The 25,435-nt window shown below is 43.5% G+C and overlaps 1 protein-coding gene across 1 annotated transcript in view; it reads left to right on the top strand.

The window, feature by feature from the left end:
* Window positions 1–21,640, top strand: part of P3H2 (prolyl 3-hydroxylase 2) — a 155,723-nt gene extending 134,083 nt beyond the window's left edge. The window contains exons 9-15 of the mRNA XM_039234232.1: window positions 6,345–6,472; window positions 7,265–7,360; window positions 7,927–8,077; window positions 8,933–9,050; window positions 10,472–10,547; window positions 15,144–15,284; window positions 19,951–21,640. Coding sequence (XP_039090163.1) covers window positions 6,345–6,472; window positions 7,265–7,360; window positions 7,927–8,077; window positions 8,933–9,050; window positions 10,472–10,547; window positions 15,144–15,284; window positions 19,951–20,043 — 803 coding nt within the window. The 3' untranslated portion in view covers window positions 20,044–21,640. The remainder of the gene's footprint in view (window positions 1–6,344; window positions 6,473–7,264; window positions 7,361–7,926; window positions 8,078–8,932; window positions 9,051–10,471; window positions 10,548–15,143; window positions 15,285–19,950) is intronic.
* The last annotated feature ends 3,795 nt before the right edge of the window (window positions 21,641–25,435 follow it).

Here is a 25,435-nt window from a genome sequence, read left to right as displayed (position 1 = left end):
CAGTTAAGTGCCTGAGGCTTGGAGTGTTCACAGGGCTTCCTTTTGTCATGCAGGGAGTGAGTGCTTGACAGTCCAGAATAGACTGCATCAGAGGAACTTGAAGAGACAGGTCACATGGATATTTCATGAGTTAACCTAAGATGTTTGAGGCACATATATCTGAGCAGGGCTCTGAGTGATAAGTAGAATCTAGTGAACTGACAGAGGTGTGGAAAGAGCCTTTCTACTGGATAAAACAAGTGGAACAAAGGCACAGAGACGGAGAGAGCAGAACATCATACGCCTGTTTATATCGGTTCAAAATTAGTGGAAACATATATAGAGTGTTGTCAAAAGTAGTTTATAAATACAGCTACACACTGTTATAATAGTAAGTTATTGGCCACAGTGGTATTCAGTAGTGATCCTTAACAATTATTATGATAGCTATGTATTTTAGAATTTTTCAAACAATTTTACACACAATTCATTTGAATATTGGAAGCATTCGATGTGAGACAAGTGTCCCCATTTCACAGGCAAGAAAACTGAGGCTCACTGAGTTACGGTGACTCACCCGATGTTTTGACAGCTCTTAATGGGTTGAGCAGGCATTCAAACCCAGGCATTTGAATCCAAACCCTATTTTCTCTTCCTCACCTAGAGATGGAACATAGAAGTGTTTAGACATCCAACGTGTTATCCTTTATTGATTAAATACGTGCAAGATAAGAAGTCTTTCAAAACGTGCGTTGAGAAGTACAGTTCTCCTTTCCCCAACAAGAGTGTGTCAGCACATTCCTCTAGCTGATTTGAACATTTCTTGCTCTCGCCAGCTCTCACATTTCCCAGCCCTTTCCTTTCTTAGCTTCCAAGTCAGTTTGAGGCAGTAAACAGGATATAATATGCTCATCTAATCTGACCTAGACCTCAGTTTGCAGCCACAAAGTCCAAGCTGTTTTACGAATGCCAGAGAATTTCATGATCAGCCAGAGTTCACATTGCATTTTAGGCTGAGAACTCACCCAGGAAGTACATGCCAATAAGCCAGCACTTTGCTGTGGATGTTTGGGAACCTCCAGGACAGTTGCCAAACTTCAAAGCATTTTTTTTTCTTGCTACCAGGGACTGTGACGTCCAGCACCTAACTAGGAAGGCTGGTATGAAGAGTAGAGTGGGAGACTGTACAGGATGGAGAGAGACCATTATTGGCTGGGCTACCAAGTTCTATCCTAGAGTTTGCTTAGTTGAATGGGCTACCGCATCTTAGGATGTTTTCTGGAAAACCACTGGAAAGCCTTCTGTGTAATCGCTAGAGATCGAAATAGTTTCTAAATTAAGAACAGAGGAAGACAGAGGCAAAGTTCCCAACCAAAAAAACATTTGCATATCTTAGTCTGGCTGAAAGATGTCAGGGGGCGAGAAAGGAAGCATGCTTCACAGAGTAGAATACATTTCAGCTCTTCTCATCTTCCACAAATCCATCATCATCTCCTCTGGTTACCTAACAGTATTTGATAGTACTCATATCGGACGGGTCTTCAGCACTGCAGGAGTGACCCAAGGCTACATTCCAGCCAGGGCTATATCCCAGAGTGACGCCAGTCCGTGGGACAGGCCTATCATCTCACTAGAACCATCTGTCACTTATCCATTCTCCTTTCAATACCAGTCTCCAAAGGTCTTGCTCCATAATATTCCCAGTCAGTATAGTAGAAATAACACTGAGCTAAGGGTGTCTGCTTTGCTCTGTTGATTAAGCGTCCGACTGCAGCTCAGCTCATGATCTCACGGTTCATGGGTTTGAGCCTTGGCATCAGGCTCTGTGCTGACAGCTCAAGGCCTGGAGCCTGCTTGGAATTCTACACCCATCTCTCTCTGCCCCTGCCCTGCTCACGCTCTGTCTCTCTCTCAAAATAAATAAAATAAACATTTTGGGGCGCCTGAGTGGCTCAGTCGGTTGAGCATCTGACTTCAGCTCAGGTCACGATGTCATTGCTTGTGGGTTCAAGCCCTGCATTGGGCTTTGCTCTGACAGCTCAGAGACTGGAGCCTGCTTCAGATTCTGTGTATCTCTCTCTCTCTCTGCCCCTCCCCTGCTCACCCTCTCTCTCTCTCTTTCTCTCAAAAATAATCATTAAAAAACTAAAAAAAAAAAAAAAAAAAAAAAAAAAAAAAAAAAAAAAAAAAAAAAAAAAAAAGGAAATGACCCTGAACTTGGAATCAGGAGTCCAGCTTTCCAGGATTGGTTAGTCTGATGTGCTGTGCCGTGATGGATAACCAGAGACGTGATCTCTCTGGGCTCTCTGACGCTCAGCTGTGAAAGACACGTAGCAACTTTTTGCAGAGGACCGATGTGAAATGTCTTTTGTAAACCATAGAGGGCTGTGCTCACATAAAGGCTTGTTACTCAGCACATCCCCGTTGTGACTTGTAGGATGTTGTAATATTTATGGCCAAATGCTTTTTCTTGCCATGTGAGCCACAGGCAGTGAGCACAAAGGAGTATTTTCCTAGATAATCCCTCGTTATTGCAATTGGAGAGTCAGAGCCAGGCACATACTTTATGAATGAGAGAAGAATTAAGTTGTTTAACTAAATCTCCTTGAGCTGTGGTTAAGTGTTGGCCGAAGCCATCAAATCAGGCCCCAGGAACCACAACCTATTGGACTACATTTTTATTTTTATTTCAGTGTTTTCCTCTGTCTGGTGTGCTACTAGGCATTTGTAGGCTGCTAGATGTGCATTTTTGGATGGCAGGGTTTGCTTTGACTTTTTTTTTCTTTTGGTTAGTAGTTGGGTAGTTGGTTGTTTTTCTTCTACATGAGTATGTAGGAAAGCTCTGTATAAAACCCTCTGCTTCATGGTGATTCTGTTAATTACATGAAAGGCAGATTTCTAGAACACATTCTGCCTGAACCTGTTAGTGTGTAGGGAGTTAGACTCCATGCTGAATTCTGTCTCTTCATCTGAGTTTTGTGTGTTCTGTATGGCATGCCTGGGGAAATTGTTGATATCTCAGTAACACTTTTAAAAATATACTCCTTTATGCCTCAGTCAGAACATAACACAATATACCAGGCATATTTGCCAATAGTACTATAATAATCAATACAATAATACCAAATACTTACACGGTGCTTGAGAACGGTGAGCATTTTTCTAAATGTTTTAGTTTTAGTAACTGTTAAAGCCATATTTGAAAATAAGGTAATTATATATAAAGTAATACACTCTCAATATAGAAAAGGAAAAATGTATGACAAAGTACAAAGCACTGAGTTCACCAAACCCTTAGTCCGTCATCCATTTTTATTTGAGTTTTATATTAGAAAATGCTTTTCAGCGAACCTACAACTAAGTATCTTGTCTTGCTTGTTGATAGAACAACTCTTTAACGGTTTTTCTAAGTGGGAGTGGAATATCTGGTTTATTTCTCCAAATATTTGAGAAACTGCCTCAATTTGGCTATGAATGTTAATCAGGTATAGAGATTAGAGAAGCTTTTCCCAAACAACCTATGTTTTATGTTAAGTGGTTCTGTCGGGGAGAGGGGGAGTCTACTGGTTTTTACTGCCACAGGAAAAAAAATAACACAAATATAACAACTTATAATAACATCCATCCACTATCTCACAGTTCCCACAGTTTCTAGGGTCAGGAATTTGGGGATAGCCTAGCTGGGTCCCTTGCTTCATCATCTGTCGTAGGTTTCCATCAAGTAGTTGATCAGAGCTCGGGTCTCTTCTAAGGCTTCACTGGGGAATGATCTTCCAAGCTCAGATGATAGAATTTGGTTCCTAAAGTCTTAGTGGATAGCAGTCTGCAGTTCCTAGTTGATTGTTGGCTGGAGGATGCCTCATTCCTTGCCATGTGAGTCTGTCTAATGCGGCCACATGCTTCATCAGACTGCAAGTGGAGAAAGCAATAAACTGAGTCTGCTAGCAAGATAGAAGTTGCATTCTCATGTAATGCAGTAACAGAAGTGACATTCCATCACCTTTGCCACATTCTGTTAACTTGGTTAGAAGCAAGTTCAAGGCCCCACCCACACTTGAGGAAAGCGAATCATGCAAACCCATGAATCCCAGGAGGCAGTGATCATTAGTAGGCCATCTTAAAGTCACTCTGCCATAGGAAGGAAGGAAGGAAGAAAAATAGAGAAGGAAAGAAGGGGGGAAGGGAGGGAAGGAAGAAGGGAGGGAAGGGCTAAGATTAAGGGTTAGAACTGCTTCATATTATTTCAGTACTCAGGATATTCATAATGCCTGTGTAGGACTAAAAGTCCTAAGAACTCCTCTTAAATTTTATGTAACCTAGCACTTCCGAAACACATTTGATTAAGAAACTCTTTTCATCAAAAACTTTCTGCGAAATAAAGCCTGAGAAACACTGAATTGTGTATGTATGTCTATTTTTTTTATTCACCCAAAAGATTGGTACTGAAACTGTAACTTGTGGTTATATTCCTGGAACCCAAGAAATTCTGTATGTATAAGTTTTGATGACAGTTAAAAAAATTAGAGGGGCAACCAGTGGGTCACGTAAATAACCACTTCATAGTCAAGTACTACCCTGAGATTTCATACCGCAGTGGGTGCAGCTACTATCACAGAGGCACCAGTTAGTAATACTTCAGTGGTTGAAGACGGACAAGAAATGAAGTACAAGAAACTGGTAAGTAATGTATTAGGACCAGGTAAAGGCCCAAATTCATCATGGAACACTACAATTTCATAGTAATTTCAAGAGAGAAAAGTTGCAGTGGAATGAGTCATTACACACCCAAAATACTATGAAGAATGCTGGCTGAGAAGATTCTGGGCTAGAGCAGTTAGTAGAATATTCACATGGAATGTAGCTTTCTGGTTTCTGCAAAATACATTAACCATCTCATTAAGGCGGTTAACTTGAATGTAGTTGGTTTTATGGTCTTGCTTTTATTTAATCTTGTCAATCAGTTTTGATATTTGAGTTATTGGAACCTCTAGAGATAAATATAGCCCTCATAGTTCTATAATATTGCAAGCATGGAAGTAAAATTGTGGTAAAGTCATGTGTCAGCCCTGCCACTCCTTAGGGAATACTTCTTTTCCCAGATTACCATATATTCCTGAAGATAGAGAAACACGGTCTCTTCACGACTTATGGGCTGTGGGAACTCTTTCATCCTAACTAGACTAATGAAATTGGTGTTTTTCCTACTTTCACTAATTTGTTTTCAGGAAAATTTGAAACATATTTGTTTCCCCTAATTTGTTTTCAAGAACTAGAGTAGGCAGAAACTTCGACTGATTTCTTCATTCTCCAACTGGTGTGTTTTAGGCTGGTGTGTTTGTGACCATTGCTTCTTGGGGGAAGAGAGAAGCCATGCCCTCTCTGTGCTTCCATCCAGGGTGAACTGGTGTTCATGACAGCACATGTCAGGTTCCTCTGGAATCCTATAGAGAGCAAAACCCTGTTTTTCTTTTCTGTTCAGTTTTCTGGTTCAAGATGGCTGTCCTCTGTTACATCTGAAGAGCTCCTCACCAGTGGAGGCTTTGTCCTTCAGTCCTATTATCTGGGAGGAAAGGGCTTTGTCAGGTCTAGATTTCGTACATGACCCCCTAAAACATGCCCTCAGAGCATTATGATCTGAAAAGCCTATATGGGCTAATTTCATAAAGCTGTGGGCTGTCTCCAGGGAAAGAGCAGGTACCTATAGGAAATCTTCCTGTGCAAAGAAAATGATACAAAGATTTACCCAGAGAACAGAGAAAAGTAAGTGTTCTAAAAACAATACGTAGAGTCAGTTAGATGGTGGGAAGAAGACTGGGAAGGGGTTGGCTGGCTTGGGTGTGACTGTCCTGAGTCATGCATTTACCAGCTGAGTTCTGTAGTGAAGGCATTTCTCCACATACCAGTGAGACTGAGGTGTGTACCTCATGTGCGGGTGCACAAACATGGCATCAAGTAATTGCCTACGATGTTGTTACAGAATTAGGAACCAAGGGTTGTGGAAAAGGATGGGTGCTGTTGCCCAGAGATTTCTGGAAGGTCTTCTCAGAGCAGAATCCTGTGAGATTCAGAGTCTGCATTACAGGGTCACCACTGGAATCTGATGAAAAGATGGTTTATAAAGCTCCAAACACTATCAAATGTGTTAATATTATTGTGATGTCATGGAGAAGCCTGGTAGCCAGACGTCTATCTTTTTTTCTTGTATCCATTTTGAACTCGTCAAGCTTCCGATTTGTCTTTGCCTTCTTAAGCATTCGTGGGCAAACTGAGTCTCACAAATTGCACATTGAAGACTGTTGGGTGTTCTGCACTTCCCCCCTTGGGAACAGAGGTAACAGAGAAGGCAATGTGTTCTGTCCCTTCAGGCGGCCCTCTGCTCTATGAGAACATCACGTTTGTCTATAACTCGGCGCAGCTGAATGGGACTCAGCGGGTTCTCCTGGATAATGTCCTGTCGGAAGAACAGTGCCGGGAACTCCACAGCGTGGCCAGCGTGAGCACCGGGGGGGGAGGGGAGCCTGGCTGTGCTGGCCTGATGTGAGCCCTGGTCCTCGTTTCACTTGGAGTCAGGGAACCAGACCTGAAATGTCACTTTCCATAGGACAGGGACATTGACTGTGGGAGCATTTTAATATCCTTGTTTGGAATTATTTTGTCTAGATCTGGACACTACTAGTAGATCTGGAGTAGTTAGTGGCTTCATACCTAGAACAAGAGCCATTCAGCACATGCCCCAGCTACTATATAAAGTCATTGGGAGAATCTCCTTATTTTAATCAATAATAAACAAATGTATTAATCATTTATATTCTACCTATTTCTACAAAAAGTGATGTTTTATAAGGAAAATGTAGAGTTAAGTTTAAATAAAAATATCTCTTTTGATCAGAAGAATTAATGATGCCATCATCCTGGTACAGAGTAGGGATGGTTCTGGGGCACCTGGGTGGCTCAGTCGGTTAAGCGTCCGACTTCGGCTCAGGTCATGATCTCACTGTTCGTGGGTTTGAGCCCCGCGTCGGGCTCTGTTGTGACAGCCAGCTCAGAGCCTGGAGCCTGTTTCAGATTCTGTATCTCCCTCTCTCTCTGACCCTCCCCTGCTCACGCTGTCTCTCTTTCTCTCTCTCTCAGAAATAAATAAAACCTAAAATTTTTTTTTAACAAAATAGGGATGATTCTGAATATTGACTTTGGTCCTTAGCTTCCTGGCAGTCAAGGCAAAAAGGGAGACCTGAAGAATTCATAGTTGTGATTATTAAAGCATCTTCTTTTATTTTGCTTCCAGGGAATCATGCTCGTTGGTGATGGATACAGAGGAAAAACTTCACCCCATACACCCAATGAAAAGTTTGAAGGTGCCACTGTCCTGAAAGCACTCAAGGTACAGTCATAGCTTCTCTTTGTATTGGGGTTCCTAAGTGTCAACCCAAAGCCTTCTATGTATGGCAGATAATGGGAAAAAACGTTGAGAATGTAGACCTATCAGGACAGATGAAAGGAGCAAGTATGAAATTTCACTCCATTGTTTTAAATCATTCCTTGATTCCTCCATGTAGCCATCAATTTATCAAACTTTATATCTCATCAATTTGCAACTGACAAGTAATATACACCCCCCCTGTCTTCAAGGAACCCCTGGGCCAGTGGTGAAATCATACTGAACCACGTGACTATCCTGTACCACAACAAGTGTTGTTGAGGAGAGAGAGGAAAGTTCTCTAAAGGAGAGAGGAAGAAGAGATTCGCTTTCAGTGTTCCCTCTGTGATTAGGAAGGATGACTTTCAATGGTTCATTTTACTGACCAAAATCCACAAGCATGTAATTGTATTCCCACTAGTCAAGGCAGACATGACCCTCCTTATATTGCCTTCCTGAAACCTGGTGTCTGTTTTTTCTCAAGCCTTCCAATCAGCCCCGTGCTATCTAGTGCTCTTCTTTTTCCTCAGTTTGGTTATGAAGGCCGAGTCCCACTGAAGAGTGCCCGTCTGTTTTATGACATCAGCGAGAAGGCTCGGAAGATTGTAGAATCCTATTTCATGCTGAACTCAACACTGTATTTTTCCTATACACACATGGTCTGCCGAACAGCCCTGTCTGGTAAGATTCCAGGGTGTGAACTTGTTCCCTCTTACCCACAGTGAAATGAGGAAGAGAACAATGTAACACAAAGCTCTGTTGCATTTTAGACTAATGGTTTAGCGAAGTTCCAAATTCCTAAAACAGAAGAACCTTGCTAACTCTTATTTTTTCCTTCCATCTTTTACACCTTTTTGGTCACTTAAAATTCCAGAAGGCCATCGCTCTGCCTATCTTTCCTTTCAAATCCATTTAAGCAAGTAGCTTATAGTCACAGAGAAATACTTTTTCTGCATTAGGTTTTTCCTTCCAGGGAGACAGGAACCTGGAAATTACAGTCTCCCTTCACATCCAAAAGCACTAAGTGGAAGCAAGGAAGATGAAGGGATCGTTGGAAGATATGTTCTCGAAAAGGCAGAGGCCACCTCACTCCCTGCTGTCATATTTCTTCCCTAGATCTTTTCCTCCACACCTTCCTGGGTAGGAGGGGAGGGACAGTGCCATCGGAGTAGACTTTGACACGTGAACTTTCAGCTGAATCTTTTTTTTTTTTTTTTTTTACATTTTCATTTCACCCCTCTCCTTTTCCTGCCCTACATGAAGTATAACCCATGGAATGCAAGGAATTTCTATTATGTATGTTTATGTCAGGAAACCTTTATAGCAGAAGAGGCAGATGTGACTTGCCCGTGGTTTTACATAAAGTTTGCAACAAACCAGGACCAGTTTCTTGACTGCTATTTGGCTCTTTCATCTCTTTGGGTCTACTTATGTCTCCCAAAAGGACCAGCGGTGGGAGAAGACAGTCAGGTTGTGAAATTGGCTGCTGGAGGTCACTGCTGCCCTGTCATTCTCACCTGCTCCCTTTTCTGGCAGGCCAACAAGAGAGAAGAACTGACCTGAGTCATCCCATCCACGCTGACAATTGCCTGTTGGATCCTGAGGCCAATGAGTGCTGGAAGGAGCCCCCCGCCTACACATTCCGGGACTATAGGTACAACCAGCACAGGCTTCCGAAGCAAGCTTCTGCCCAGCAGTTATCAAAAACCCATGGACACACGGGGCGCCTGGGTGGCTCAGTCGGTTAAGTGTCTGACTTCAGCTCAGGTCATGATCTCGCGGTTCGTGGGTTCGAGCCCCACGTCGGGCTCACAGCCTGGAGCCTGTTTCAGACTCTGTGTCTCCCTCTTTCTCTGACCCTCCCCTGCTCATGCTGTCTCTCTCTCTCTCTCAGGAAATAAATAAAAACATTAAAAAAAAAACCAAAACATGGACACTAGAAAGCTGATCTGTTTTGCTTGTCATCATTATTCATCTCTACAAAGCAGAGATTATCAAATAAGCTCCCAAAGCAGCTGCCACAACCAGGAAATGATGTGATCATCTCATTTAAAAAAATTTTTTTAAGTTTATTTTTGAAAGAGAGAGAAACAGAATGAGTAGGGAAGAGACACAGAGAGAGAGAGAGAGAGAGAGAGAGAGAATCTGAAGCAGGCCCCAGGCTCTGACTGTCAGCACAGAGCCCCACGTGGGGTCAAATTCATGATCCATGAGATCATCACCTGAGCCAAAGTTGGAGGCCCAACCTCCTGAGCCACCCAGGCACCCCAGTCATTCTCATATTTTTATCAAAAATCTCAAGCACAATTTGTTGCATCTTAGTCCACAAAGTGCTCATTTTGTTTTAATATAAAAACTAAAAGTTTTTTTTTTTTTTGATCATTTTGCTTTCACTGGAACATATTCCTTGCGGTATGCGTATCTCAGTCTGAAAAGACAAGAATATGGTGTCTCAATGCACAAAGGGATCTTATAATGCCACTTACCTGTGTCAGCCTTTTATACATGAGACACTGGAAAGTCAGAGGGAGAAATGGGATGATATGTAAGTATGTAAAGAGAAGAGTCAGGAGTTGTAGCCTCCAGGTATATAGTAGGATGTTTATTATCATTGCAGTGGGCTCCATACAAAAAACCTTTCTTGATCACCCCCTATCTTTAAGGCAAGACTACACCTCTTGGAGCTCTCTAGTTACTTACAGGGAAAATGCATTCTTTAGAGTTACAAGCACAAAAGGGAAGAAGAGAGTTGTAAGCAGTGTGGGCAGGTGCAAAGGGGTAGATTAAATATCATTAGGTTTTCTTGGGAAAAAGTGAAATGTGCATTGAAGTTTGAAATAGAATTAAAATTATAGCATAGGTGGAACAAATAAATACTTTGAAGGTAGAACCCAAACTGTATGTATCTGACCTTACTTTTACTCTTTAGGGTTAGGAAAGTCGGTTATTTCAATATCTAGTTCAAAGGAAACTTACCAATCGGGCTGGTCAGTTTATAGCCATTCTTCAGTATTCTGTGATGATGTCATTGTAAGCATAGAATATTATAAATGGTTTTCTCTTTTTTTCTTATAGTGCTCTCCTGTATATGAATGATGACTTTGAAGGAGGGGAATTCATATTCACTGAGATGGATGCCAAGACTGTGACTGTAAGTAACCCTATACAGGCAAATTTATGTAGCATTTATCTCAATCTTGCCATTTTTCAAGGACTCACAGACTATTGGATTTCAAATAGCTGAGCTTGAGAATTCAAGAGGTTTAGAGGGGCCCCCAAAATGTATCCCTCATAAAATATTAGAAATGGAATCACCAATAAAATCTCCTAGTCCACTTCACAGATGGGTAATTTGAAGAATATAAATATGAAAGATTTGCTCATGACCATATAGCTGGTTAGTGTTAGACTTAGAACCAGAACTTAGGTCTTCCGATTCTTTGTCTTCATCAGTAGTCTGATGGAAGCATAAAAATACCTATTTCTAAGTCATCCCTGCCTAGGACTAGAGAAATCATTCTACAGAATAGTTTTCAGGCAACCTGGTGTTCTATATGCTTGGATTGAGCATTGGGCAATAGACCCTAGGTATCAAAATTATATATATATATGTATGTATATGTGTATATATATGATTGATATATGATTGACTGTAAGTAAACCTATACCTGAAAAATTGTGTGTGTGTGTGTGTGTGTGTGTGTGTGTGTGTTCATACACACACATTTTGGATGAGATTCTAAGCACATCTTCATAGGTAAAAATCAACATTTAATTCCAACCACTGTCTTTCTAAGCAAACCAATATTTTGGAAAACCAGTCGACTGACTTAATAAGCCATATAGCCAGCAACCTTTAGACTTTAAGCCAAAGCACATACGCCATGGTGGGAAAACATGTTTTCCAATTGAGGAGATAATTGAATTGTTCATAGATTATGAGATACATCTTTCCTCCACACAAAATCTAAGTAGTTGAGGTGTGTATCTGACAGAGGATTTTGCATTATTCAAGCTATTTCCACAACTTTTCCTGAATTTTATGTTTTTCCTCTCCTATTTTGTATCCTTTACTCAATAGCAAAACATCCATATATCATTCATGGCATACTACTGGGGTATAAGCAGCTGAGATAAAACAAAAATCTATACTACTGGATTTAAAGGGAGGCCCTATGGAGATTCTGGTTAAAGCTGTACAGAAACATTGGAATAATTAATAAAAAAATTTTATACAATTTCATGCAATGATGTATATCTAAAAGGTTATCATGACTCACACTTTTTTTTTTTTTTGTAAAAGCTTAAGTATCAACAGAGTATTTTAATGCTTCATGATCTGGGAAATTAAATCAAGATCGATGATCTGGGTTGTTTATAATCCTGGCACAGAATTATGTATATATGTTTTGAAAAGCCTCTGTGCACAAAGCATTTGATTTCTGAGCTCTGCTAACACTAAAATTTTTAAATGCTTGCATCTCACACAGTTGGAAAGAAAATCAGAAAGGTGGTTGAAAAGATTTCTTTGCTTCTCCTCCATCTAGTGGCCATATTTGGGAATGCTCAATATCTGAAATTACGTAAGTGATGCCTGGACTACCATGTAAGAATCAGTAACTCATTAATTACTAAATGCAGGGTTTACTGTAAGCCTGCCTTTTAAAGATGTGAAAGCAGATAATACCAGATAATACTGCTGTTTCATGTAGCTATACTTCCAAGAGAATGGTGTGAATGTTTTAAAAAATACTGAATCTAACCATCACCACTACCCCAAAAAAGTAAAAGAAAAATCTATTTATTTTTTTTAATTTTGAACATTTAATTTATTTTTGAAAGACAGAGAGACAGAGAAAGAGCAGGGGAAGGGCAGACAGAGAGGGAGACACAGAATCTGAAGCAGCCCCCAGGCTCTGAGCTGTCAGCACAGAGCCTGACATGGGGCTCGAACTCACTAGCTGTGAGATCATGACCTGAACTGACGTCGGATGCTTAACCGACTGAGCCACCCAGGCGCCCCAAGAAAAATTGATTTAAACAATGTTTTGATTCAAAAGCTCCAAGTTGACAGATTCATTTTCAGAGATTAACTCTACTTCAGATTAACACACGGTAAAATTTTTAGGGCATTTTGTAAGTAATTAAAATTCTTAGCTAATCAGACCTAATAAAGAGAAATGGACAGTTTTACTTTTCATTTCTTTTACTCTGAAGGGACAAATGAAGCAGAGAAGTGGCCGAAATTGGGGCTATATAAGGTAGCAAAGTCTTCTAAGTTTTTACTTAGGAAAAATCTGGGAATTGCATAATTAACTAAATGGTAGCTAAAGATGTACATTTACAAGCACAGCGCAAAGGCTTCTCTGACTTTTAATCATCAGCTAGATGGAAAGCAAAAGAAAATTTCCTTTATCCTTCTTGGAAGATACATGGATTATTTCCAACAGCAGTGTATTTGTGAAACATGAGTATTTTGGGATTTGGGTTTCTTTGCAAGTTTGGAAGAGATGAAATTTAATAAGTTCTATTTACTTGGTGAAAAGTTAAATTTAATACAGAACTTTGTTCCAAAAGTATGTTTACAATCATCTAAATTGCAGAACATATTTTCCTGTAGTAGTAATGTCATAAATGAAGATTGTTTATTCCTTTTACATGGCTGATGTCTAACCAGTGACACTCTCCATTTGATAAGATGAGTCACAGAGATTTCTGGGAGCCTACACACCTATAATCAATACCAACTGTGCCAGGCAGCTGATAGCTTCTTTTCCTAAACTTTCCCAAGTTCTTCATGTATAAAAGTACTTTCAATTCATTGAGTTGCATCAGGGAGAAAGAATCAAGTTGTCCCCACACACTTTCTTTAATATTGTATGTAAACTTACTGCTGACACTTGATAATCACACAGAAGCGATGGCAACCTTGTGTTGTTGGGTGAATCCTTACCAGCGCCAGGGAGTAAGCCTCCCAGGAAACTGGAAACTAGATCTCAAAGCGGTGTGTATTCAAAGGCTTTCCGACTCTACTTCATATGTTTCAAGTACCATTTATGTTGCTGTTTCTATGTGGAAATATCCAACACATTCTTTCTCCAGAAAAATGAAATCAGATTGATACCAAGGTCACCAATAGCTAGCAAACTATCTAGATTTACCTCAGAAAAGTCACCTTGCTAATGCTGCATAAAAAATCAACTCTCCCCAGCAAAGACAAATCCCTCCTCAATTACTGTGAATAGAAGAGTAACCAGAAACTGACTGCTTTTCCCTGCTCTCCCCTTTAACACACACACACACACACACACACACACACACACACACATCTCTGACTTTCTGACTCCTCAGTCCACCTCCCTCCACCTTTCCATGTGTAGGTTACAGTCTAGGGGTACCTATGTTAGGTAGTATCCAAAGGCTTCAGGAAATTTTCTAGATGTTCCTCCTGAAGCTGGCAGTGAAAAGACATAGCCTCCCATTTTGAGGTGCAGGAAACCAAAGATTCTTCTAATGGACATGTATTAATCCAAGTCAATTCAGGAAATAACTAGTTAAAATGAGCCCCTCTTATTAAATAGTAGAATGGTGCCTTTTTTCCTTTTCTTTTTCTTTTTTTTAAATGTTTTTATTTATTTTTGAGAGGGAGGGAAGGGCAGAGAGAGAGGGAGATGCAGAATCTGAAGCAGCCTCCAGGCTTTGAGCTGTCAGCACAGAGGCTGATGTGGGGCTCAGACTTGTGAACCATAAGATCATGACGTGAGCCCAAGTCAGACGCTAACTGACTGAGCCACCTAGGCACCCCTACTTTACTTTTCTAGGGTGTACAATGGAATGAGTAATGTTCCTGTGTTTCTCAAGAAAGAAAAATGAATTCTACTGACATCAGACACTTCTTAAAATGCAGAAGCTAGGCCTCTCATATTCTGTTGGTTAAGTTCACTCAATTTGGAGAGCCTGCTTATTTTCTCTAACACCCAGGCTCCCCCAGAAGTGCCTCTTTTCTCTCTACCCTCTTCTAATTACTCATTAGTGAACACTTTGACCTGAGCGATGCACAAACTTGGAAAGATGGTGTCCGTCATTTCAGAGCCCTGGAGGCCATGGAATAGGTCGCCTCAAGGGGTAGAGTGTTCTCATCAGTAGAGGTATTAAAGCATCTTCTGAGGACCATTGGACAGGCATTTTGCAATGGTAATTAAAGTCTCATGTGAAATTAGACTTGACTTTTACAAATTTTTGTATTACGAAAAGTTCACAAGTGTACAATTAAGGACAGAGGAGGAGTACACCCATCGAGCGACCACCAAGATCAACAGTAAACATTTACCAGCATTCTAGGTATCCCCTTGATTTGTTTTTGTTATCCCACAAGTAAGAAATGGACATCTACCTTATGCCAGATGCTGTGCTAGCTCTCAAGGCAGGGGAGGGAATTAAAAAAAGCCCTTGTCTCCATGGAGTTTGCCGGCCATAATACAGCATGTATTGAATAGTCACTTGTGTGCCATGGACTATGCCAGCCATTTTACCTGAGTGACTTTATAACTGAATTAGATATTACTTTGAACTTATCTTCGTTTTACTGTTGAGGAAAGTGAACCAGCCCATGTCTAGTTCAACCCCAGGATTCCATTATTCTTTGATTCAAAACTTGACCTGAATAATCCCATAGATGGATAGAGAAAAGGGTCATAGAATTCTCACGATACAGAATTGAGAGTCTACTTTTGACTTTCTTACTCAGGCCTCTATCAAACCGAAATGTGGGCGCATGATCAGCTTCTCTTCTGGGGGAGAGAACCCTCATGGAGTGAAGGCCGTCACCAAGGGCCAGAGGTGTGCTGTGGCTCTGTGGTTTACCTTGGACCCACTTTACAGAGAATTGGTGAGTATGTGACCCACTCAGAAGACCAGTTAGGTGCCCAAAAGACCTGCTTCCTGAATTGTTTTATCTGAAGAGTCCTTTAACTCTTCCATATTCTTTAGGGATCTCAGAGATCAAAAAAATCAACAAATCAATCCCATCAAACTATTACAGAGTCCTGTATTTCTGGTTTCCACCACTGGTTCTGTTTTCCAAGCAAAGTCGAATTTCCCTGTTTGATCCATGATGAAGCAATTACACGTCTGATGCCTGTAGTGTGAGTCTGAGAGAAAGAAGAGGGGCTTGCAAGGCATTTCTTGATCAGATGGGTTCTAATAAGTGAATGTTAGTGGAAATAGACATCAGAGTGATAGCTTGCAGTCTCTAGTTAGTCTTAAGCTTAGTTACAAACCGTGGCATCAGGAGAAATGAACCACTTTCTGCTGGGCACCAGGAAGACTGATTTGTTTTCTCAAAAAATCATTAAAAAGAGCACTAAATAATTTATGAGACACGTGTAGAAGAGGATGTGTAAACCTGGAGGTTTATTATTATTTACTATTGACTTAAACATTACATAGTAAAATATCCCTACTTTGGAAGTAGACACAATCTGAATAAGGAATTAGGATCCCATCCTTCTGGATGCCCCTGACAGGAGGTAATAGTCTCTGTCTGTGAGGCTGCAGAGGAATGAGACCAATGGGTAATGGCTGTTGGGAGGGAAATGTTGGCACAACATAGGAATGACTTTCAAATCGTCTAACCGTTTGGTGGAGTCGCACGCCTCGGAAGTACCAAGCTCCTTGTCACTAACTGGCTCCAGCCCAAGCCTTGGCAACAGCTTGGCATGGGATGCTGAAACTGAACAGAAATGTCATGGTCTTCAGCTCCCTCCAGGCCTGAGTATTGACAAGCTATGAAATTCTAGCCTTTAAAAAGGCATTCTATCCAACTTTTTCTTTAGATGCTTTACTTGAAATTAATTCCTCTGTATGAGACACACTTTTTACCCATCAGATCTGACTCACACAGTTTTTAGGCCACATTCTGTGAGCATTCTTTCACATACTTCATTTACAGAAGGTCTACTTTGTGCCTGGGAAACTCTGCTAAGAGTCCTGGGGGTACAAGGGTGACAGAATATAGTCCGTGACCGTGAGGAGCTTGGAGAGGTCAACTAGCAAGTAAATCGAAGAAGCCGTGTGGGTTTTGTAGGGGGCATCAGGAAGCCTGCTGCTGACTGAGATGATAGCCATTAGCCAGGCACTGGAGAGCGGTCCTGACCGAGGGGGGGGGCAGAGCACATAGTTCCGAAGACTCCAGAGGGACACTGAGCAGTCTCCCTCAGCTGTGATTCTTTTCTTTTCTTGTGCTTCTCCACTCTAAAATGCCGACCCCTTCTCCCCTTCCTCCCCCGCCCCAGCCTCCAAACCAGGGAATCCAGGCAGAGGATAATACATTGTTGGAACATCACCACAGTCTTTTCTCTCCTTAGTGTTCAACTCAACAGACATTGAGTCAGTTTCATTACTGAGTATCCCAGCTCTCTCTTCTAAGATATTTTCTATCAAAATAAACTAATACAAAGTAAATTCTCTTGGGGCGCCTGGGTGGCTTAGTCGCTTAAGCGTCCGACTTTCGCTTAGGTCATGATCTCGAGGTTCTTGGGTTCGAGCCCCGCGTCGGGCTCTGTGCTGACTGCCAGCTCAGAGCCTGGAGCCTGTTTCAGTCTGTGACTCCCTCTCTCTCTGACCCTCCCCTGCTCACGCTGTCTCTCTCTCCTAGAAATAAATAAAACATTAAAAAAAAAAAAGAACAACAACAAAGTAAATTTCTCTTGGCTCCTTCCTAATCCAGAGCGTCAGGAACCGTCTCCGGAACCCGGGCAATAGCGGCATCTAGTGGTCACAGGAGAGAATGACCAGAACCTCTTGAGCAACTACTAGAAAATTTAGCAGAGGGGATTCTCAGACTCTGCTCTGCACTGTAACCACCCAGAGAGTTTCACAAACTACTGGCACCTATCTGCCTTCCATCCTCAGACATTCTGGCATAACTGATACGGAGTGTGACCCGGATGTGGGGAGCTTTAAACTCCCCTGTTGATTCTAACATGCAACAGGAGAGTCCTGAGAAGGTGCCTCTTCTCAGATTGAATCCCCGAGCAAGGAAAGCCTATGAAGGGCTCATCAGAGCTTGCAGGTTTCAGCACTTGCTCTAGGTTGTTTTAAAGGTCTCAGTGCTCAAGGAGTAGTTAGCATCATAAATTCTTAAGGATGTACAGAATCAGAAGCTGCAGGTCCCTGTACATGGAGTTCCAGCTCACGAACTTCTTTCCTTTCAGGAGAGACTTGATTTGAGATGTCTCTTGTGGCCGTCTCTGAGGCAGTCAGATTTGAGAGTATGTATCTGTTTTGTACCGATACAGTTTGCTAAGCAGCAAGTTATTGTTCCCACGTTCATGCAGTTGGGCTCAGGCATCTTGGCAGGACTTTAGCTCTCTGTTATTAGGATATTTGGTCCTTTGGGTTGACTTTATGTAAGCATCGTTTTCAGTTAGGAGGCCTGGAGTGAAACAAGGGCTTTGTTTTCAAGTCACAAGATAGCTTTCCCACAGCTTGCTGCACGAGGCGTCGCGCTAGGGACCAGTAGTAGGCAGCATGGACTATAAGACATACTCCTATTTTCAAGGAGCTGGAGGTCAAAATGGAGACTTAGTGCAAGAGCTAAAGTAATTAAAACACCAGGGAAAGTTCAGTAAGAATTATTAGGGGCAATTGCCCGTGTTAGGGGATATAAAGAGGAAACCAGAAAAGCTTCATGGAGGAGATGGCATTTAGCACGCAGCTTAGGGGGACAGAGAGAGGGCCATTCATCCACTTCCGTATTTATTGATCAACCAAAATGGAGCCCTTGCCAAATGTCAGTGGGCTTTCTGGACACCTGATATGTAGCGGTGACCAAAAAAGACAAGCTGTCCTGCTTTTATGGCACTTACCTTCTAGTGGAAAAAGAAAGTAAGTAAAAGAAGAAATAATTGAGAGATTTCCAGATGGTGAGAAATGATGTGTGGAAAAAGGAGCAGGGTAACTGATTTGAGAGTAAAGGGGAGGTGACAAATGGTGCGGTCTCTCCAGACAAGTGACGTGTGAGTTGGCACCTGAGTGACAGGAAGAGGCCAACTGGGGTAAAGGTCATGGGAAGAGTATTCCAGGCAGAGAACAGGTTGCAAAGGCCCCGAGATCAGAGGTGGTATGGAGTGGTTAGCACAGCAAGAAATCAGAGCGGCCAGAACATGGTGGGCAAATGCAAGATGGACAGTGGTCTGAAAAGGGGACCCAGAAGAGGAGGAGTCAGACATGACAAACTAATTAAGAATCATGAATTCCATTGTAACTGGGGCAGGGAAGTCATGTGCCCTCTCCTGCTCTCTGCCACACGCCCCCCCCCCCCCCACCTCCATCCTAGGAAGTTACAGATTAGGAAAGGCTCTGTCAAACTCTAGTACCTACAGGAGAGGAAGCTACATCTGGTCTACACGTTGTGGACTAGAATAGTGACAGAGAAGGTGAATGAACACGGAAGGCTGCAGGTGCCATTTGGAAGTAGACCACCTGGCCCTGTTGATGGTTTGGTGGATGGTAAATGGAAAGCCTAGGATATGATGGAAGCGTCCCGAAAGACCTTAAACCTAGACTAGGGCAAGGGATTTCTTTGAAGATGCTGCATTCAGGGACCTCAAGGTAAGTCAGGAAGTTACAGAATAAGGTGAGATGAGAAGAGAAGGCAAGGGGAACCAATGAAGAGAGAAAGGTCTACCTGTAAGCACACCAAGAGGATTGGCCTGGAAATCCGAGCAACAGGAACCCAAGCAACAGTTGTGAGCCATGAACCAGACAGTGACGGGGTCCAAACTGAAGTGCAGAAGGCTCATTAGAAGCATGTGCAAGTGGGTGTGAAATGGGGATATGATTCGGAAGCTGAATTAGATGATGAGAGCCTAACCCTGCGGTTCTCATGGCACATTCAGCAATGTCTAGAGACTGGACTACTGGGTGTCTGGAGTGGGCAGAGGCCAGGGATGCTGTGAAACATTCCACAAGGCACAAGTCTACCACCACCACCAAAGAATCATCTGGTTCAAAATGTCAGTAGTGCCAAGGTTGAAAAATCCTGCTCTAAACCACGGCAGCAGTAATGCGCCTTGAAAAGGGGTGGAAACAGGAGGTAGAACAGAAGGGAGTAGGTAATTTATCAGACCCAAGGAACCATGGCTGGGCTTTTAGGGCAAATGGGTGAGCAGAAGTGGTCTTTCCTGGGAGAGAGAACTTGTATGGAGGACCGGCCTAGGTGTGTGGGACAGAAAACGCCGACTCCAGCCTGAACACCAGATTGGAGCACTGAGTGGGAGACATCTATGGAACCACAAAGTAGAAAGGGTATTGGTCAGTTCAATACATAAGACTTCTTGGCCAAAGAGAAATCTTGGAAAGTCGTTGTTTAGGGCATGAGGAAGGCAGTCAGCAGAAGGCACCAGTGGAGGGAAGGAAGTGAGGTTTAATTTTCAACTGGATCTAGCACCGACCTATGCACAGATGGATGCCTGGAAGTGTTTGGGAAGCCCCCGCCACTGGGGCTGATTCTGATTCTTGTAACAGAACCGTGTACATGATCTTTCTTGTAGGAGCGAATACAGGCCGATGAGGTGATCGCAATTCTGGATCGGGAACAACAAGGGAAGCACGAACTGAATATCAACCCCAAAGACGAGCTATAAGAGCGAGGAAAGAAAAAGTTCTATCAGATATTTATTTAAATTGTTAATCTTATGAGAACGTTTTTATTTTTGTACAGAGCCATGGTATATAAATTAACAGGTTAATCCAAGTCACCAGATTCCCCTTTTGTTCTCAAGGATGCTTGCTTTGCCCCATTCCGTCTGTCTGTCTTGATTTCTCATCAGGTCATCAACTCCCCCCGTACACACACACACACACACACACACATGTGTGCACACACACGCACCTCGTTTGCTGCACATGCAAAAGCTCCAGCAGAAAGAATAAGTTCATTCTTGGCGAAACTATGCCTCTCATGCGTGCTCCAGTTCTGCAGTTAGCGTGTGCTTTGGACGCGAAGCCTTTCTGGCCATGCGCCCTTCAGCAACACCCTCTCGCAGTGTTGGCGGCCATGAGCCGGAGTCTGAGGGGCCCCCGGTGGGGTCTGCACTGCCTCATGCATCACTGATCCGCTCCGAAGACCCCTGCAGGGCACGGAGGGCCCCAGCCTTTCCAGGGCCTTGGTGGAGTTCTTGGCTCTGCTATTTTCATCTGAGAACAGAGTTACACTGGAAGCTTCGATTCATTCTCCACAGCGCTCCAGAAAGGACTGCCCTAAGACTTGTGTCTTTCAGAAGGCTGTTGAGGGGGGTTGAAGTAGCATGACCCTTCACCCCAGTGACTTGGGAAGAGACTCTTCCACCCCGCCTGAATCGGGACACCTCCCACACATTGCCTGATTGTGGGCTCCGTGGGCGAGAAGAGCCATTTTGTAAGAAAGATGGATCTCTGATTGATTCCAGTATTCACCTGTGTGTATTTTGGTGCCCTCTGATCTTTGCTGCTATCCAGTTCACAGATTCATGCTTGCGTCTGATTGTTTAATACCGGGAGCCTTATTCTAACACCTGGCATGTATTTTTTGTCTCTCAAATGTTCGGTGTGTCTTCAGGGAATGGTTTTGTGGCTTTGGGGACAGCCCTGGGACAACATTGGGCCGCGGCTAGTTTTGCTGGCAGGTGCTTTGGGGCCACAAAGAAAGTGGAGGCACTGTTTTTGAAGGAACAGAAATGGTTAGCAGAGGTGTGCGTCCAGAGAACCATTGGTCCTCGGCCAAAATTCTAAGGCAGTCCTTCCGAGACATTGTTTGGGTTGGAGCTGGGTGGTTATAGCCTGGGGGAAGCCTGCGCCACTAACCCGCGGGAGGGTCCCCGCCTCTGTGACGGGCACTGGTAGAAGCAGTAGTTCCTAAGTAAACCAGCACATTGAAACATATTCTGACAATCACGTTTCCTTTCTTGCCATTTATGATCTCGGGTGACGGCAAGCATGTTCATCCTTTGAGGCTGAAAAACTGAGTCAGAGTGAGCTGTGTGCCGTCTGTTTCCCACCCAAACTTCAGTTAGGGGAGAGTGCAAGGAGCACGAGATGATAACCGCAGCTGGACAAGTATGCCTGTGTGACCTGGAGCTACTGTCTTTCCCTTTCTGGGCTTTGGTTTCCTCGTCTGAAAGTCACGTAATTGGTCATCATTGTTTCCAAAAGCCCTCCGCCCTCTTGCTGGAACTACAAAGCAAATAAAAGACAAAAACAAAAGCGACCTTGGAAATGTTTACAAATACAACCAGATTCACTTGGACGTACATTTCGAGAATCGTGAATGGGTTCCTTATGCATAGATGTGATTTTACAAACGTTAAACCCAACTTGAGGGCTCACACATCCTGAGCTTCGAACAGGTAGGTTTCTGTTTGTTTGCTGTCTCACGGGGAAGTGTTTGCTGGCACTCCGATTTGCTGATAGGAGAATCTGGGCAAGATCTAATTTCTGTTTTCTGGCAACAAGGCATCAACAAAGGACACAGTCTTCGGCTCCTCCTAGTTCCTGCCTGCTGGGGGCTGCCGAGCTCGGGGAGGGACGGGGCCTTCGGCGCCGGCACCGACGCTGAGACGCCCCCACCCCACAGAAAGGGGGTGATGGCCTCCATAGATGGCGTGCGGATCCACCTCCAGCCATGCGCTGGCTGCTCAGAGGAGTGATTCCTGTTTTTCAGGTTGCCCATGTGGTTTTACGCTTGGCACATCTTGTATCCACTAAAGCATTTATTGTTTAATCTGCTCCGCATCAAACCGTACATAATTTTATTCAGAGAGTTTGGGAGTGGCATCAGATGCCTTGAGACAAACCTGAGCAGGGGCTGCTGAGTCGAAGGATGTGAGGGTGTATGGGCGCTGGCATGCTGGCGCAGGGTGGTGTCCACTACAGGGAGGGGTGCCTTTCCCGAATTGGCCATAGACGGTACTTGCTCCCCATCTGTCGACCTGGAGGGCTGTGTCTGTCCAGAAGCAGTGGCTTTTTCTGACTCCCTCAGAAGTGCTGTATGTGCTGGAAACAGCTCTGGCTGCAAGGCCCACTTGTAATGACCTCACGTCCAGGCCTCTTAGGCTATACCTCTTGGGGTACTACCACTGGCCTGATGACCATCCCTCCTGTGGGTGCAAAGTCTTCACTTTCACAAAGCTTTTATTTTCACCTTATTATTGTGTTGGATGCTTATAAGCAGAGCGTGCTCACACACCAGCACCCCGGGACATGTTCTGGGTACAGATCATGATGCTCCCTTCCCAGATGAAGAAATGGGTGGCGTTGAAGGGAAACTGGAGCCTCTGATCACTTCACTCCGAGTGTCTGTGTCTGAGGTAGAAGCACAGCCTTTTGAACAGGAGGGATCTCTCAGTGTGTGAGTTTGAGCCCTGTGGGGGGCTCTGTGCTGACGACTCCGAGCCCGGAGCCTGCTTCGGATTCTGTGTCTCCCTCTCTCTGCCCCTCCCCCTCTCGCTCTCTGTGTCTCTCTCTCTCTCACACACACACTAAAATAAATAAACGTTACAAGCGTATGTAACAGTAGGGGGAAAAATTTGACTACGTTGTTTGCTCCCTTGGCCATTCTTCCAGGATTTTTATTAAATATAAAATAATACATTAGTGGGAAGAGTAAGATTTTTAGAAAACCTGAACTTTTGCTCCTCTCTTGTTTTTCCTGCTGAGTGATGTGTGAAGGCATATTTCCCTTTCTCTCCTCAGAGAGGCACTGAACAGGTTGCACAATTCAATGAGATCAGCCTCACTTTGGACAAAACATTGGGTGCCAGGCGCTGCCTTCAGGAAGCTCACGAAACGAGAGAGGCTTCTTTCAGTCAGGGGTCATTTTCCTCTTCCTCCCGGGCACAAAGAACCTTGAACATCAATTCCTTCTTGAGAAGACACTGACACAACACTGAGCCATATTCTTGGATGCGCGAGGTGCTCTCTTCAGAGCCCTGAATATAAATTGTTTGACAAGAAATTTTAGTTTCAATGCAGTCTTCGTCATTCCTGCGTACATAGCATTTTTTGGCGCTTATTCAGCTGAGGAAAAGCCATGGAATGAGTCACTGCTGCTTAATAATATATACCTGTGAATTTTAATTGAAGTACTAATGCTGAATGATTTCACAGAAGACCGCCACAGGGAAGAACTGACGTCAAGGAAGGAGATGATGGGAGCCACCTCACCGATCCCTTCTGCCAAATAATTAAACATTCTGGGGTGACTGACAGTGGTGTGGCTGAGAAGTGGGGGAAAGCTGAACTGTTCTCACATCCAGAATTCTTCAGGGAGACGGGAGCCATTTGGCAAAATGTCCAAACCACAAGTTAGATTGGGCCTATGGTTACGATTCTTCTCTTCCCCTTGCCAAGAAGCCTGCGATGTGAAGTGACCTCCCCACCTAGTCCCACAGCCCACCCGCAAATCCCCTCTCGCAGATAATTCGATGTTTCCAGCATGAGACACAGGGCTGTTTGTTTGGGACCCGGTTGAGTTCTTCAGACACACTGAGACAGGTAACCTCAAGCACTCTTTGAGCTCATTGCTGGGTTAGAGCTGCTGGCTGATGCTGTCAGAACTTCCCCTCTGTCCTATCCACGGAAAATCACCACGTTCTCTGTGCCCCCTGCTGACCTTTGAAGCCAAACAACGTCAGGTCTGGAACAATCTGATTGTGGATCTTGGCTTGCTTCACAATGGATGGCATCAGCCATGTGAAAAGTTGGCATGGGAGTCAACCTCTGCCCTCAAAAGTCTTGTTAAGGGCCTACAAGAAAAATAACCAAACAAGATGTCCCTGCCCTCTCTTTTCCTGTTACACATGTGCCAGGAGGAAGGTCTGAATGCTCCTTTCATTCGGTCTACAACACACCTTTTCTAGCCACTTGATAGGAGGGATACACCTGAGAGGAGGGGGAACAGAGGGTAACAAGAGCAGAGTTTAACAGCCTTTCCACTCCATCCATCCTATTCCTCAGGCGTCCGCCCTGCAAGGGCCACCCACCTGCCTTCCTCATTCCAGTCTCCGACAGTGAACTGGGTGTCATCCGTCTATCTGGGAAACTCTTGCCCTTAGCCCCTTTGGTTAGATTTAGGTGCCTTCCCTCTTTTTTTTTTTTTTTTTTTTTTTTAATGTAAGCTTATTAATAGATACTGGGTATGTTTTCTTTCTTTCTTTTTTTTTTTTTTTTTTACAAATAGCTTATTGTCAAATTAGTTTCCACATAACACTCAGTGCTCATCCCCACAGGTGCCCTCCTCCATGCCCCTCCCCCCTCCCCCCCACATCCATCAGTCCTCAGTTTTTGTCACCTATGGTGGGGGAAAGGGAGAGAGGCAAACCTCTTGATGGCGGTGTCATGGCACAGGCTTTGGAACCCCTCCCCCGCTTCTAGTTAAACCTTCTCTTCTTCTCCCAAGTTGCGTTTCTGCCTCCAAATTACTACCTCATGGTGGGCGGGGATAGAAGTGAGGGCCGGGGAAGATGCATTACCTGCCATGTCTCATCTTTTTCCACTTGTAAATCATACATGCTATTGTTTCAAAAGGTTGTAATCATGGTTGGCATTTATTATGCTTCTTTATGGTCTCAAAGCACTTGGCAATCATACGTAACTACACAATTATCGTGAGAGACACAGGGGTGCAATCTTCATTTTGTAAACAGGGAAAATGGTCAGTTGCGGGGGAGGGCTGGAGGAGAGCTCTGGTCACTCCTGAATTCATTAATCAGACAGTTTTCGAGCGGCTACTGCATGGTGGGTTTAAGGAGGCATTCAAAAATTACTAAGATTCCATCCCGTCCTTTAAGGAATTCAGAGTAAAGTAGGAGAAAAAAAAAAAGATGTAAACAAGTGAAAGCAAAATGAGGGAAATGCTGTGATAAAGAATTACAATACTGGACACCTGGGTGGTTCGGTCAGTTAAGCGTCTGACTTCGGCTCAGGCCATGATCTGGTGGTTGGTGGGTTCGCGCCTCACATCAGGCTCTGTGCTGACAGCTCAGAGCCTGGAGCCTGCTT

This window comes from Hyaena hyaena, unplaced genomic scaffold (genome assembly GCF_003009895.1).
Source record: "Hyaena hyaena isolate Hyena2069 unplaced genomic scaffold, ASM300989v1 scaffold_84, whole genome shotgun sequence".
Lineage (NCBI taxonomy): Eukaryota > Metazoa > Chordata > Mammalia > Carnivora > Hyaenidae > Hyaena > Hyaena hyaena.
The sequence above is the reverse complement of the archived record's forward strand: the minus strand, read 5'-3'. Positions and strand labels throughout refer to the sequence as shown.